The 15,950-nt window shown below is 43.0% G+C and overlaps 1 protein-coding gene across 2 annotated transcripts; it reads right to left on the bottom strand.

Annotated features, from left to right (window-relative positions):
• Positions 1–3,751: 3,751 nt before the first annotated feature.
• On the bottom strand, positions 3,752–15,710 carry LOC109907619 (sialidase-1). Of its 2 annotated transcripts, none has more exons than XM_020505701.2 (7): positions 15,634–15,710; positions 15,305–15,454; positions 14,020–14,209; positions 10,407–10,669; positions 7,184–7,366; positions 6,640–6,859; positions 3,752–6,463 (listed from the first exon to the last, which is right to left on the bottom strand). In XM_020505701.2, the coding sequence occupies exons 2-7, from the start codon at positions 15,398–15,400 to the stop codon at positions 6,243–6,245; spliced, it is 1,173 nt and encodes a 390-aa protein (XP_020361290.1). In that variant the 5' UTR covers positions 15,401–15,454; positions 15,634–15,710; the 3' UTR covers positions 3,752–6,242. The 2 variants fall into 2 exon arrangements, with proteins under 2 accessions (XP_020361290.1, XP_020361289.1); XM_020505700.2 differs by having other exon boundaries at positions 15,613–15,681.
• Positions 15,711–15,950: the final 240 nt, after the last annotated feature.

Here is a 15,950-nt window from a genome sequence, read left to right as displayed (position 1 = left end):
CGCTGTTCGTGATCAATTGATTCGATGGGCACATAGTCTACCCTATTCAGGTCACCCGGGTATTTCGAGGACGGTGCGAAGTCTTAGAGGGAAGTACTGGTGGCCTACCTTGGTGAGAGACGTGCGATTCTATGTCTCCTCCTGTTCGGTGTGAGCTCAGAGTAAGGCTCCTAGGCATTTGCCACGAGGGAAATTACAACCCCTCCCCGTTCCACAACGGCTGTGGTCCCATCTATAGGTGGATTTTCTTAAGGATCTTCCCCTGTCTCAGGGGAACACAACGATCCTGATCGTTGTGGATCGGTTCTCTAAGTCCTGCCGTCTTATCCTATTGCCCGGTCTCCCTACGGCCCTGCAGACTGCGGAGGCACTATTCACCCATGTCTTTCGGCACTACGGAGTGCCCGAGGATATCGTTTCTGATCGGGGTCCCCAGTTTATGTCCAGAGTATGGAAGGCATTTATGGAGCGGCTGGGGTCTCGGTCAGCCTGACTTCGGGTTATCACCCGGAGAGTAATGGGCAGGTGGAGAGAGTGAACCAGGTGGGTGGGTTTCTGCGGTAGTATTGCCAGGACCGGCAAGGGGAGTGGGCGAGATACATCCTCTGGGCAGAAATGGCCCAGAACTCACAAAGCCGCTCCTCTACCAACATGTCACCGTTTGAGTGTGTGTTGGGGTACCAGCCGGTTCTGGCACCATGGCATCAGAGCCAGACCGAGGCTCCTGCGGTGGAGGAGTGGGTGCAGTGCTCTAAGGAGACCTGGAGAGCCGTCCAGGAGTCATTGCGTCAGGCGAGTGGACGGCAGAAGAAGAGCGCTGACCATCACCGCAGTGAGGCCCCCGTGTTTGCACCGGGGGACAGGGTCTGGCTCTCGACCCGAAACCTGCCCCTCCGCCTGCCCTGCCCGAAGCTGGGTCCGCAGTGTGTAGGGCCATTTAAACTCCTGAGGAGAATAAACGAGGTGTGTTATCGATTGTTACTCCCTTCGTATTATCGTATTAACCCCTCGTTTCATGTGTCTCTCCTCAGGCCTGGTGGTAGCTGGTCCCATGCAGGAAAGCGAGGTTCCGGGGGTCCCTCTGCCCCCTCTGGACATCGAGGGGACACCGGCGTACACGATACGGTCCATTCTGGACTCCAGACGCCGGGTGAGGGGCCTGCAGTACCTCATGGACTGGGAGGGGTACGGGCCAGAGGAGAGGTGCTGGGTCCCGGTGAGGGATATATTGGATCCCACTATACTAAAGGAGTTCCATCGCCTCCATCCGGATCACCCTGCGCATCGCCCCCCGGGTCGTCCCCGAGGCCGGTGTCGGCGCGCTGTGGGAGCCGCGAGTCAGGAGGGGGGGGGATACTGTCACGAATACCACCGAAGGTGGCTCCCCTTCCTGCTCGGGTGGCGCTCGGAGGTTGTCGTTGCCGGTCTATTTATTAGCTGCCACCGATCCCTTTTTCCTTTTCAATTGTTTTCACCTGTTCCTTGTTGGGGTTTTGGGATGGGTGTTATTTTTTTTTAAATTGCCCGCTGGTGTTTGTGCGGGCTTGTTATGTTTGTTGTTTGTGGTGTATCGTCGGTTTTGGGTTTTCGCTGTCCGGGTTTGTGTAACTAGGTTTTGGGTTTGTTTTGCACCTGTGTTTTAAGGTATTCACCCATGTTTTGGACCTGTTACTTTGTTAAGGACATTAAAGCTTTTTTCCCATTTACATTGCTCTCTGCGTTTTGACTCCTCACCCTCCCACCGTTACACAATTCTGCAAAAACAAAATTACATCCAGAGTGCATCAAACATGATTTAAGACCTTGTTTATGGGAAAGTGGTTATTTCTGTATTTCAATGTTGCAACTTGCTGAAAATTGTCCGCAGTGTTCATTTAATCTAGTTTCAACAGTTCTGCAAAAAAATTGCATCCAGAGTGCATCAAACATGATTTAGACCTTGTTTATGGAAAAGTGTTTATTTCTGTATTTCCATGTTGTAACTTGCTGAAATTTGTCCACAGTGTTCCTATCATCTAGTTGAACTTCTTATGGCTGCGTTAACGGGATCATTTTCATCAACAACCGCTAAATTGCAGAGCGACACATTCAAATAATATGACAAAAAAAAATTGTATTGTATTCATGAACTCACAAGTGCTTTACAGCGAAAGCAATCTAAGCGTTTTTGTAAGTTTATCGATCGCTCGACAAAACATTATGAACACCTAACATCAAAGTAGCTTGGTCACGAAAATCAGAAAAGCAATCAAATGAATCTTTTACCTTTGATGATCTTCGGATGTTTTCACTCACGAGACTCCCAGTTACACAATAAATGTTCCTTTTGTTCCATAAAGATTATTTTTATATCCAAAATACCTCCGTTTGTTTGTCGCGTTATGTTCAGTAATCCACAGGAAAGAGCGGTCACAACAACGCAGACGCAAATTCCAAATAGTATCCGTAATGTCCACAGAAACATGTCAAATGTTTTTTATAATCAATCCTCAGGTTGTTTTTAAAATATATAATTGATATCAACCGCAACTGTCTTTTTCAGTAGGAGAGGGATCGCAATGGCTGCCCAAACTCTGTTGCACTTACAAAACGCTGCTGGCACCCAGCCATACAATGACGCGATATTATCGTTCTCGCTCATTTTTCAAAATAAAAGCCTGAAACTATGTCTATCGACTGTTGACACCTTGAGGAAGCGATAGGAAAATAAATCTGGTTGATATCCCTTCAAATGGAGCAAAGGCAGGCTATGGAACATGGAGTTTTCAAAATAGAGGCCACTTCCTGGTTTGATTTTCCTCAGGGTTTCGCCTGCGATATCAGTTCTGTTATACTCACAGACAATATTTTGACCGTTTTGGAAACTTTAGAGTGTTTTCTATCATAATCTGTCAATTATATGCATATTCTAGCATCTGGTCCTGAGAAATAGGCCATTTACTTTGGGAACGTTATTTTTCCAAACATAAAAACAGTCCCCCCTAGCTTCTAAGTACTTTACACCACTGCAAAATATATATATATATATATTTTGGGGTGGGAAGTGTTTCTATGCTAGCTCTGTAATTCACCACGTACTTAAGTCTGAGATTGCAATTATTGAAGTTGTTTATGGTGACGAGGGGCATGAGTGGCGTTGTACAAAGCAAAGTCAGCAGCGATTGGATTGTCTCTAACAAATCAGTGTCAAAGCCAATGACACATTTTCTAACTGCCACTTTACCCAAGTGTGTTATGGCTCTGGCGCAACCCATCAGCTTCTGGACAAAGCAGACAACCCCGAATGGGTTCGCATTCAGTGAAGGGTTGGGGAGGTACTGAGCCAGACTCATTGGGAGAAGAAACTAACATAAGTGGGCATAGCATTTGGCCAGAGCAAGGAGTCTGGGTAGCCAGGCAAGGTCTATGCACTCTATATGAATGCAGTTTGATGTGGGTTACTTGAGGCCAGTGTGATATGGCAGACATTAGACACACAACTAAGTACTACTACAACTCTATCTTTGTGTACAGGTCCAGCTCCCGAGCCTCCTCTATCTCACAACTGTGAAGCCAACAAGAGAACAGGTAAATGTGTTGACAGTGACTGTGACCTATGGTGTTCCAATAATCCCGCAGGCAAAATGTTTTGCATGTATGCTAAATTAATTGACAATGTCCGTTTCTTCCCATTTCATTACTCCCACACTCAACCATCATCTTCTATTAAGGCCACTTGTACTAAGGCTATATGAAAGCAAGAGTAATTTAGTGTGTTTTACTGTTTCTTTAATGTCTGATTTGTGGTAAATGATTGATGCAATCATGGTTGTGTCTGGGTTGGGTAGTGCCGTCCAGGACTACATACGTACCCGGAGAGAGAGGTTCACATCCCCGTTCTTCCACCCACTTTCTGTGCTCTATATACTTCCCATCTGTTTATTCAACTTCAGAAAATACAATGCATTCAAGGTGAAAATAATTTCCCGTTCATTGTGGTTAATCTTCAAAGAACTTGTTTCATGTCTATGAATGGCAATTTAATTTAGTATCTTCAATAATTATGAATTTTGTTCCCTCCCCATTATAATTTGGCTTTAATGCCTAAAACAATACATTTTAGAAGACACTGATTCTACTATAAGATTCTGGCAACATTGTCATAAAGAAAAGTATTTATATTACTTCTATAAGTGTGACAAACAAAATAGTTGTTAAGGATATTTGCATTATTCTCTTTTCTAACCTTCTCTTACAGCTACATCTTACATTTTGTCTTACAGTGTACATTTATGTGTACGATTTCTTTGTTCCAAAATCTCCATTTGAATCTAATGTTCACCCACACAGCATGAAACAGGGCACGGCTAACAAAAAAAATATTTCACATACTTTTCAGGGAAGTACAGGACATTATCTACAGACCCAGGGGATATCCCAAAACATTACAGGAGGCTTAATACAATTGTAATATCTGGAACAATTTTAACAGTATGTTTCCACAGTGTGGCTCAATTGCTGCTTTTAAAGTAGCTCAGTTCTCACATTTTTTCCACAAATTGTACAGTATCTAAACGTACATACATATTATTATATATATATATATATTATTATATTAATACTCACACCTCCTTTAAACACTATCACAAATCTTAAAAAGGTCATCAACATAGGAAGCCCTTCTATTAAATGTACACACTTCCAGGAAAGGGATGATAATGAAGGGTGTAAGATAGAGAATTAGCTTACAGTAAGAGAAGAATATATGCTAAATATAATACAAAATCAAGTGCACTTAAGACCATAACATTGGCAATTCAACTTGACACAATAAGTTCACATGCATCCAGTTTCTAACCAAAATCACTTTCGAATAAATGACCAATCAAATCCTTATGTGCAATTAACCAGATGAAGTGTCTTACCACTAAACAAGGAATCTATTTCATATCAGCTTCACAGAAGGGTTCAGCAAGGTGAACTGAGGAAAACAACTACATCTGCTGTGGAGTGTGCTAGATGAGACTGATCAAATCTGCTACAGAAACACTGAGTTGAAGTACTTGTGACACAAAGTTAATTATTATACTTTCAACTTATTCACCCATTTTGTGCTGTGAAATTACAGATCCCTGGCGCCATGCCTCGTAAAAACAACATCAAGTTGATGGTATTCAAACTATACATGTCCTATTGATCTGAGATATTGTAGTGGACACAAGTCAATCATTTTACGTGCCAATTCACTCACATAAAACAGTCTCATCATACAAACATCTCTCACGTCAAAAGTTGGCAAGAACCATCCTTCAAAAAAAGGAAACCGTAGAAATTCCTTGACATTGTGATAGTGCAACCATTCTGTTATGGACTGGGAGGCAGAGGGCTGGGAGCTGCATTTACTAGGCATTAAAATGTCTCGAAAGCTGTATTTTTTACTTTTTTTGCCATATGGAAATAGCAGTTGCAAGTCTTTCCCAATATTTTTATGGCTTGGTGACAACATAAATATTTTCCTTCCACCCATCTCTTTTATTTTGTGATGTGTGTGTGCGCTATAGGAGCCTCATCAGCTATAGGAGCCTCAACAGAAAGGAAGCGTAGCTACACCAACATCCCACCAATCATTACAGACTATCATATCTTCAGTAAAGGACAGGACACCTGTGCTTGGACCATACTAATAACATGTATATTAGGCACCAAATGGAGGAAAACAGACTAAAACAGGGAGGGACTAGCTGAACTTTCCATTTCCTGTTGGAGAATGTTTTTGCTGCGGTGTGCCCTAATGAAACCAACCCTGATATATTTAAAAGCCCACCTTAGGATAAAGTGGCACACAACTGTCATTATTGGTACAATAAAAACAGGAGTAGTTTGTATGTCTCCCTCCACCAATCAAAACAAAGTGGTGCTGCAAAGTCCCATGAGTCCTCCGTCCTGAGATAATCTTCAACATCCTCTTCCCTTTCCCTCCCCGGCTGGAGGTAGAACCTGCTCCTAACCACAGATCTTGGATAAAAATCCAACCTAACCATAACCACTTAAGAGGATAAAAATATCTGGGCCTGTATTCAAAAAGTATCTGAGTAAAAATGCTGATCTAGGATCAGGTCCCTGTCTATATAATCTAATTCATTATGATCTAAAAATGGCTAAACTGATGCTAGTTCAGCACACCAAGACACTTTAAGAACACAGACCTTGGACCAGTGGTTAGAGGCAGACTCTACCTAGTCCCCCACCCCAGCCTTATTCTACTACCATCCACCGTAGAGGTGGATCTTGGCGAAGGAGATGGTCTCATCGTAGTCTTTGTGGCCTTTCTCATAGATGACAAAGATGAACTTCCTGTCCTCTGCGCTGCCGCTCGTAAGTGACGTCATGCAGGAGTAGCCGCTTGGGCCCGCCCAGATCTGGACGGTGTTCTTCTCCCACGATGTGCCATTGGTCAGAGACCAGCGCAGGGTTAGATTGATCCCTGGCACAAAGAGAGGAGAGAAAGAAAGCGAGAGGGACAGAAAGGTTGAGGGTGAAAATTAAGACCAAAAAAATTCAATTACTTTTTTTTATTTTTAACTCAACACTACACCGAGTGTCCAACCCACTCGGTCTACCAGAGGGCCCCAATCCACACCCCTTTCCCATAGTCCTTACTGTGGGTACTGTCAGCTGGGTTGGTGAAGTACATCACGCCCTCCTTCTGCAGCGCCCCTGCTGCTACCGTTGGGTCTATCAGGATGTGGTCAAACACCAGCTGCTCCACAGGTAGAGTCTCGCCCCCGTCCAGGCTGCGCACCACCATGCGGCAGCGGCAGTGGTAGTTGTTCTGGTTGCGCACGTTGATGACGATGCTACCGTCCTCCATCTCTACAGGCTACAAAGAGGGGAAAGAGGCAGAGAGGAGTTTGATTGAGGAACTAAAGTTAGCCCTATTAGTTATACTAATAGTTGTTAGTCAAATGAATCAATTTAAGTGGTCCTACAAGGATTAGCTACTATATCTTTCCAATCTCTGATACAATGCAGTTCCTCTACTTTTTTTGTTATCAGTATACATCACTATTGAACAAAAGCGTCAGACTATAAAACTACTACCAGACTAGTAAAACTCAAGGGTTGCCTAATAACTATATTGGTATTGTACTGTGTGGCATTGTTTCCAGTCCTTCCTACATATTCCCTCCCTGGTTAGCTTTACCTGGCACTCGTCTGGGTTGAAGTCCAGGGCTTGTTTGGGCTGGTTGTAGGGGATGCTCTTCAGTGCGGCGCCATTCTTCCAGTTTCGCCCGTGATCGTCACTCAGAATGCAGAAGACCCCATCACCCTCCAGTGTGCCATGTCCACACACCACCAGACGCCCCTTGGCAGGAGGGTAGTGCTTCTGCAAGAGAAGACATGGAAAAACAGTAAAAAAAAAAAAAGTGTACTCCATCAAAGCACAACAGTTCAATCTAAACAACTGACCTCGGTGCATTGACCCTAAGATTTATTACACACAATATAAGGGTTAGGGATGATAGAAATTGGGCCCATAAAGGAAAGAACATCCAGAATGACTAGCTAAATACTGGTGTGTCCAAATACACAGGCAGGTTAACAACTAAGAACTGCCGAGGTATTGAAAAAGAGAGTAGCTCATCATGGGAAACATGACTCAACTTACTGACAACACAAAAGTAGTCTACGTCAGCAATGGTATCACGAGGAAGGAAATATAAGGAGCTCTCCTCATATAAGGGTAGAGATGACAAACAAATAAAGCAGGGGGAATTATATGAAATGCAGGGGTGAAAGTAAGACTGACCCGTCTGGTACTGAGTACCAGCATAATAAATAGTGGGGGTACGCCATACCGGTAAAACATGAGCCTATCACAATAGTTAAAACAGTTTAAGGAAACTGTAGGTTATTTCACCATTTATCATTACAGCATTTCAGTCCCATGAAAAATTGGCAAAGAGAAATAAACTTGTGGAATACAATTTTTTTTCTGTTTTAAGTTAATGTCACATGCAGTGAAATGCCTTTCTTGCAAGCTCTAACCACAATCCAGTAATCAATAACAGAAAATTTGAGAAATTGCCAAGAAACTGAAGATCTTGTACAATGCTGTGTACTACTCCCTTCACAGAACAGAGCCAAATGACTAACCAGAATAGAAAGAGTGGGAGGGCCCAGTGTACAACTGAGCAAGAAGACAAGTACATTAGTGTCTAGTTTAAGAAACACACGCCTCAAGTCCTCAACAGGCAGCGTCATTAAATAGTACCCGCAAAACACCAGTCTCAACGTCAACAGTGAAAACCGACTACAGGATTCTGGCCTTCTAGGCAGAGCCCCTCTTTCCAATGTCTGTTCTTTTGCCCATCTTAATATTTTTAATGGCCAGTCTGAGATATGACTTTTTCTTTGCAACTCTGCCTAGAAGGCCAGCATCCCGGATTCGCCTCCTCATTGTTGACGTTGAGACTGGTGTTTTGTGGGTACTATTTAATGAAGCTGTCAGTTGAAGATTTGTGAGGCATCAGTTTCTCAAACTAGACACTAATGTACTGGTACTCTTGCTCAGTTGTGCACCGGGGCCTCCCACTATCTATTCTGGTTAGGGCCAGTTTGTGCTGTTCTGTGAAGGGAGTAGTACACAGCATTGTACGAGATCTTCAGTTTCTCACATGGAATAGCCTTAATTTCTCAGAACAAGAATAACAATAAATCAAATAAATTTAATTGAGCCTGTAATCGGACCAACAAATGCTGACGTAACGGATGTAGCGTTTCAATCGGTGACATCACTTGCTCTGAGACCTTGAAGTAGTGGTTCCCCTTGCTCTGCAAGGGCCGCGGCTTTTGTGGAGCGATGGGTAACGATGCTTCGTGGGTGAATGTTGTTGATGTGTGCAGAGGGTCCCAGGTTAGCGCCCTGGTATGGGCGAGGGGACGGTCTAACGTTATACTGTTACACTGATGCTCCAGATACTAGTCTGAAGAAAGACCATTTTATTGAATCTTTAAATCAGTACAACAGTTTTCCGCTGTGCCAACATGATCGCAAAAGGGTTTTCTAATGATCAATTAGCCATTTAAAATGATAACGATTAGCTGACACAATGTGCCATTGGAACACAGGAGTGATAAGTGCTGATAATGGGCCTCTGTACACATGTAGATAATCCAGCTACAATAGTCATTTACAACATTAACAATATCTACACTGTATTTCTGATCAATTTGATGTTCTTTTAAAATGGACAAATGTGCTTTGCTTTCAAAAACAAGGACATTTAAGTGACCCCAAACTTCCGAACGGTAGTGTACGTGTGTTGGAGTATCAGTGTGCGCAATGTGTAGGGGACCCTGTGAGTGTGCATAGAGACAGTGTAAAGATAAGAATAAAATACAAAGGTCAACTCAGATACTCTGTTTAGCCATTTTGTTATTTCTTTAGTTAGCTATTCAGCAGTCTTATGGCATGGGGATAGGAGCTGTTCTGGAGGCTGTTGGTGTAACACTTGATGTACCGGTACCGCTTGCCATGCGGAAGCAGAGAGAACAGCTTGGGTAGTTCCAGTCTTTAAAGATTTAACCAATACGCTCCAAAATACGGTGTGGTTCAACAATAAAACATTTCTCGAAGGCAGAGATTGGTGGCCGAGATCGAGACTTGTGCAGGACTAATGAATGACATAACACTTATTGGATTTCTGTAAGTGATGTCTCTTTGCATTTATCAAATGGCACTGTATGGATGCCAGAACTATTCCAATTGTTATCGGAGTAGCCTAATGGTTGGAATAGTAACTGATGTCTGGAAACGGTCTGTAAGCCTATTATAAAATGTTAGCTCCTGCACAATTCAGTGTTCCTCGCAGTAAAATGATAGTCCAAAATATAATAAAAATTTGGTCTAGGGAACAGGAGTGGAAAAATATGATACATTTTCAGCATCTTGAGAGAATGGGATTTTTTTTCCAAAAAGTAGTAGCATTAGTCATGTAAACACAGAAATAAACAAAATGGCACATTGGATTCCTATATTTTTCCCCCGCACCCAATTCCCCCTGAGTAACGTGCACAGGTAGTCTTCATGAGCCATTGAAGTAATTGTTTGACAATCAGATGAAAACTGGTTGTGTTTATGCCACATTAAAAAAAAGTTAGGCACGTACATTTTAAAAGTGAAAACGACAAATCTTTACTATTTGGCCCATAGAGATCCTATTAAATGAATAGGGATTCTATATGTCATTGGATGATTAGGCCCATAAAAAAAAAAAAAGATTTTAAAAAGCACATGCACACACAGGAGGTCCCCGTACTGGGATGAAATTTAAATCTACTTTCACCCAATTAGATACATTGAGAGAGAGAGAGCTATAAGGGGAGATGGAGAAGTATCAAAGCCATGGACGGTGGTGACCCACCTGAATGCCAAAGCCAGGCCCGGGGGCGAAGTTCTTAACCCCTAGCTGGACCGAGAGGTTCCTTGGTGGGCTCCAGCTGAGACCGTCATCCATGCTCTCCACCAACATAATACTGGCAGGGTCACACTGGTACTGGTGGAAGCACATCGAGTAGATCAGCAGCACAGAGCCAGTCTCCTCATCCACCACCACAGAACCCAGGTTCAGCCCGTCAACCAAGTAGCCATCATCCAATATGAAGGAGGTGGGAGACCACGTGGCACCTAGTGTGGAGGGGAAGTATAGAAGAGAGCGGGGGAGGAAAGTATTCGTCGTAAGTAAAGTGCTGTAAAATAGAGTGCATTTGGAAAGTATTCAGACCACTCCCCTTTTCCACATTTTGTTACGTTGCAGGCTTATTCTAAAATGAATGAAATTGTTTGTTTCCATCATCAAGCCTAGAGTCTTCTTGGGTATGACACAAGCTTGACACACCTGTATTTGGAGAGTTTCTCCCATTCTTCTCTGCAGATCCTCTCAAGCTCTGTCAGGTTGGATGGGGAGCGTCACTGCACATCTATTTTCAGGTCTCTCCAGAGATGTTCGATCGGATTCAAGTCCGGGCTCTGGCTGGGCCACTCAAGAATATTCCGAGTCTTGTCCCGAAGCCACTCCTGCGTTGTCTTGTCTGTGTGCGTTTAGGGTCATTGTCATGTTGGAAGATGAACCTTCACCCCAGCCTGAGGTCGTGAGCGCTCTGCAGCAGGTTTTCATCAAGGATCTCCCTGTACTTTGCTCCATTTATCTTTCCCTCGATCCTGACTGGTCTCAATCCCTGCCGCTGAAAAATATCCCCACGGCATGATGCTTCATCGTAGGGATGGTGCCAGGTTTCCTCCAGAAGTGTCACTAGGTCAAAGAGTTCAAACTTGGTTTCATCAGACAAGAGAATCTTGTTTCTCGTGGTCTGAGAGTCCTTTAGGTGCCCTTTGGCAATCTCCAAGAGGGCTGTCATGTACCTTTTACTGGGGAGTGGCTTCCGTCTGGCCACTCTACCGTAAAGGCCTGATTGGTGAATAGCTGCAGAGAAGGTTGTCCTTCTGGATGGTTCTCCCATCTCCACAGAGGAACTCGGGAGCTCTGTCAGAGTAACCATCAGCTTCTTGGTCACCTCCTAGACCAAGGCCCTTCTCCCCCAATTGCTCTGTTTGGTCAGGCAGCCAGCACTAAGAAGAATCTTGGTGGCTCCAAACTTATTCCATTTAAAAATGGAGGGCACTGTGTTCTTGGGGACCTTCAATGCTGCAGACAGATCTGGTAAAGGGTACCAAAACATGTGCCTCGACATTCCTGTCTCGGGGCTATTCCTTGGACCTCATGGCTTGGTTTTTGCTCTGACATGCACTGCCAACTGTGGCACCTTAGACAGGTGTGTGCCTTTCCAAATCATGGCCAATCAATTGAATTTCCCAAGTTGTTAAAAACAAAGATGATCAATAAAAACAAGACGAACTCAATTTCAAGTCTCATAGCAAAGTGTCTGAATACTTATGTAAATAAGGTATCATTTGCAAAAAATTAAATAAACATGTTTTCCCTTTAAAAAACAATTTTATAATAAGGCTGTAACAGAATGTGGGAAAGGGGTCTGAATACTTTCCAAATGCACTGGAGTGAAGATGGGCCAAAGCAAAGTCGATTCAAATGAGAGTATGAAGTTTGTCCTGTCCATCTGTAACGGGAATATTTAAGATGACTAAAGTTCATATTTAAAATTGAGTGAACAATGTTCAGCATATTTGGAGTGTCTGTAATAAACAATTTCCAGTGTCCCATTGGATTATTCTCATATCTGTTGGTAGTAATTGATATCAGACTGGTGGTACAAGGACACTGATTATTCACTGTTGTATTGATGACATTCTTTGAATACTGCGTGATTCTGTATCAGCTGGCAAAGGGACTGCATTTTGTTTGAACTTCGTACAAGCCTCTCAGATGGGTGTTAAAGCCGCAGTGCAGTTAAAAAAATAAATTAAAAAATGAATTTGTGTTATATATAATATATTTAAACAATAGGAACAGTAGGAATAATACTGTGAAATTACAAAAATGATCAAGCCCTTTTCGCATAAGAGCTGTTTAAACCAAATATTTTATTCTTATCTTTACACTGTCTCTATGCACACTCACAGGGTCCCCTACACATTGCGCACATTGATACTCCAACACACGTACACTACCGTTCGAAAGTTTGGGGTCACTTAAATGTCCTTGTTTTTGAAAGGAAAGCACATTTGTCCATTTTAAAAGAACATCAAATTGATCAGAAATACAGTGTAGATATTGTTAATGTTGTAAATGACTATTGTAGCTGGATTATCTACATATGTGTACAGAAACCCATTAACAGCACTCCTGTGTTCCAATGGCACATTGTAATACACCCCCCCCCCCCTGTAATTTCAGCCTTTTTTGGTAGATTGAATTTTAGCCTGCCTGGTGATGTCACCAGGAGTTCCCACATTTGCTGAGCAGTTGTTGGCTGCTTTTCCTTTACTCTGTGGTCCAACTCATACCAAACCATCTCAACTGAGTTGAAGTCAGGCGATTGTGGAAGCCAGGTCATCTGATGCAGTACTCAATCACTCTCCTTCTTGGTCTGACAAGGAAAAAATCTGTCATTCTGCTCCTGAACAAGGCAGTTAACCCACTGTTCCTATGCCATCATTGTAAATAAGAATTTGTTCTTAACTGACTTGCCTAGTTAAATAAAAGGTTAAAATGAATAAATAATAGAAACACGAGCAATGGACATTTGCCTGGTGGTAATCTGTCCTTTAGTCTGATGATTGCAGATTGCAAATCTGAGATTTTTGGTTCCAACCACCATGTCTGAGACACAGAGTAGGTGAACAGATGACCTCTACATGTGTTGGTTCCCACCGTGAAGCATGGAGGAGGTGTGATGGTGCTTGGCTGGTGACTGTCAGTGATTTATTTTGAATCCAAGGCACACTTAACAAGCAGAATTCTGCAGCGACACGTCATCCCATCTGGTTTGCGCTTATTGGGACTATCATTTGTTTTTCAACAGGACAACGACCCAACACACCTCCAGGGTGTGTAGGGCTATTTGACCAAGAAGGAGAGTGATGGAGTGCTGCAGCAGATGACCTGGCCTCCACAATCACCTGACCTCAACCCAGTTGAGATGGTTTGGGATGAGTTGGACTGCAGAGTGAAGGAAAAGCAACCAACAAGTGCTCAGGATGTGTGGGAACTCCTTTGTGAAAACCTGAGTATTGTTTTTTGTCTGGGTTTCGTGAGGAATCACTTATTACACCAGGGATGGGCAACAGACGGCATGATCAATTCCTTACTGTTGAGAGTTAGAATACACAAGGTACAAGTTCAAAATGCGGTTGTGCATCAGCAGTTTCTCTTGTCATGTCAGTCACTCAATTAACCCATGTCAGCTCAAATGTTTTAGATTGTTAAATTAGTCTAGCGGCCAGCTATCTAATCATGGCCGAATTACCGACCAAGGGGGACCCCCATTGATCATCAGATATATAAAAAACTGCAAACATTTGTCCATCCGTCTGTCTGCTCGCCCTGATGGCCTGCCTACCTCTGTCTGTGGAGCGTCGCATGGCAAGGAACTTGGCCCCCACATCATTGGCAGAGTTCTTCCGGGCCTCAGCGAAGGCCAGCAGACTGCCCTTGGGGGTAAAGGAGAGCAGTGGGATCCGGTAGGTGCCCACCTCCCCTGCCCCGCCACTCACCCACAGCAACTGCTCATCATAAACCAGTGGTTCAATCTGGGAGAAAGAAAGAGAATCTCAATTTGGCTCATTGCTTGGCATAAGCAGCCACTTGCCAGGTTAGGCCATGCATTTCATCGTTTTCTCAGCTTTTCAATTGGGGCGGCAGGTAGTCTAGGGCCAGTAACCTAAAGATTGCTGTTTCGAATCCCCAAGCTGACAAGGTAAAAACTGTCGTTCTGCCCCTGAACAAGGCAGTTAGCCCACTGATCCCCGGTAGGCCATCATTGTAAATAAGAATGTGTTCTTAACAGACTTACCTAGTTACATTTTTTTATATTGATGACATTTGGGCATTTTGCACAGGACCAATGTTGACTATTTTAGAGTTATTGCGTTCTCTCCGGTCCCTAAACGAATCAGACAACTTCACGTGTTAACTAGATAATTCATGCTTTCATTCTATCGATTTAAGACATTATTCTGGTGAGCACTAGTTTATTTAGTCTCCTCTGGCAACAGGTTAAGACAAGAGAATTTGCAACTATAGTTGATATACAAAATGGCCTACACAATATCAGAAATTAATTCTAAGCAGAAACTTGTCTAAATGAGTTGTTAAAGTAGCCAGGCTATACGGTCCAGTAGCCTATGTAGTATCAGCGAAATCAATTATGGAATTATGGTGGATCGAACTAGCCATGTTTTTTTTAAGTGATTTTTGACAATCTTATGAAAACATAATCACACAACTCTCATGATAACACGTGTTATTCTTGTTCACATATGCCACCAATTCAGCCAGTGAACGTATGTGCGATTATATTATACTCTGAAGACATAAGACGGATGACTACATTTTGAAGTGCAGGAGGTTAAGATCTGTTTTGGTCGCTTAACTTTGCAACGGCCTGTGAGTGCAAACTTACAGCAAGTCTATTGAACGGTTAGTCACAGAGATAACAGCTATTGGGCCATAACTTTATTGTACCCAAAATCATTATACTGCTATGCTTTCTTGCAGTGAACAATCTACAACATATGTACATCTCGCAAAGCTGTGCAGAATTATGCAGACTGTAAAATACATTCAGGAAGACAAAATAAATCAGGAAGACAACCCATGACTGAAAAACCGGTCAAGTTTCTTACCTGGACAAAAGAGGTGCATAGACACGGAGATAGCACAACCGAGAAAAGCACTGCGAGTCGACTTTGTAGCCCCATCAAACCAGCAGTTGCAACCATGCTGGTAACTCTGTTCCGTATTCTCTCGGCTCTTTGACAAAGAAAGTTGTGATACTGTGGAATCAAGGCAAAACAATTGCTACACTGTAAAACCAGAGACGAGAATCCCGTGAACCTAGATTCGAACCGTCTTAAGTAAGTCGAACATTTTATTGCTCCAACCTCGTGAAAGTTACAAACGGACACATGTTCGTCAAAAAATAACGTCTTACTTCTTTAGTAGCCACACTCACCTTCTCCTCAACGAAACCCTAAACACCGCGGTCATATGACTGAGATGGGCGGTCACATGATGAACCCGTCATACACTGAAAATAAATCAATAAAACTGGGAAGGGAAATGTTGCCACCGCCACAAAGTCAAAATTGTGTATATCGTAAAAATTCATAAAAACAAACAATATATGTTTTTACCTTCAGTTAAGGTTAGCAGTGTGGTTACGTTTAGGGTTTGGTTTAAAATCTAATTTAAATAGATACATTTTCGAAATAGGCCTGGTTTATGACTGTAGGCCTTGCTATGCGGGATACTTGGGACGTCTATCCGGGA

This window comes from Oncorhynchus kisutch, linkage group LG17 (assembly GCF_002021735.2).
Source record: "Oncorhynchus kisutch isolate 150728-3 linkage group LG17, Okis_V2, whole genome shotgun sequence".
Lineage (NCBI taxonomy): Eukaryota > Metazoa > Chordata > Actinopteri > Salmoniformes > Salmonidae > Oncorhynchus > Oncorhynchus kisutch.
This window is presented reverse-complemented; position numbering and strand designations above follow the sequence as displayed.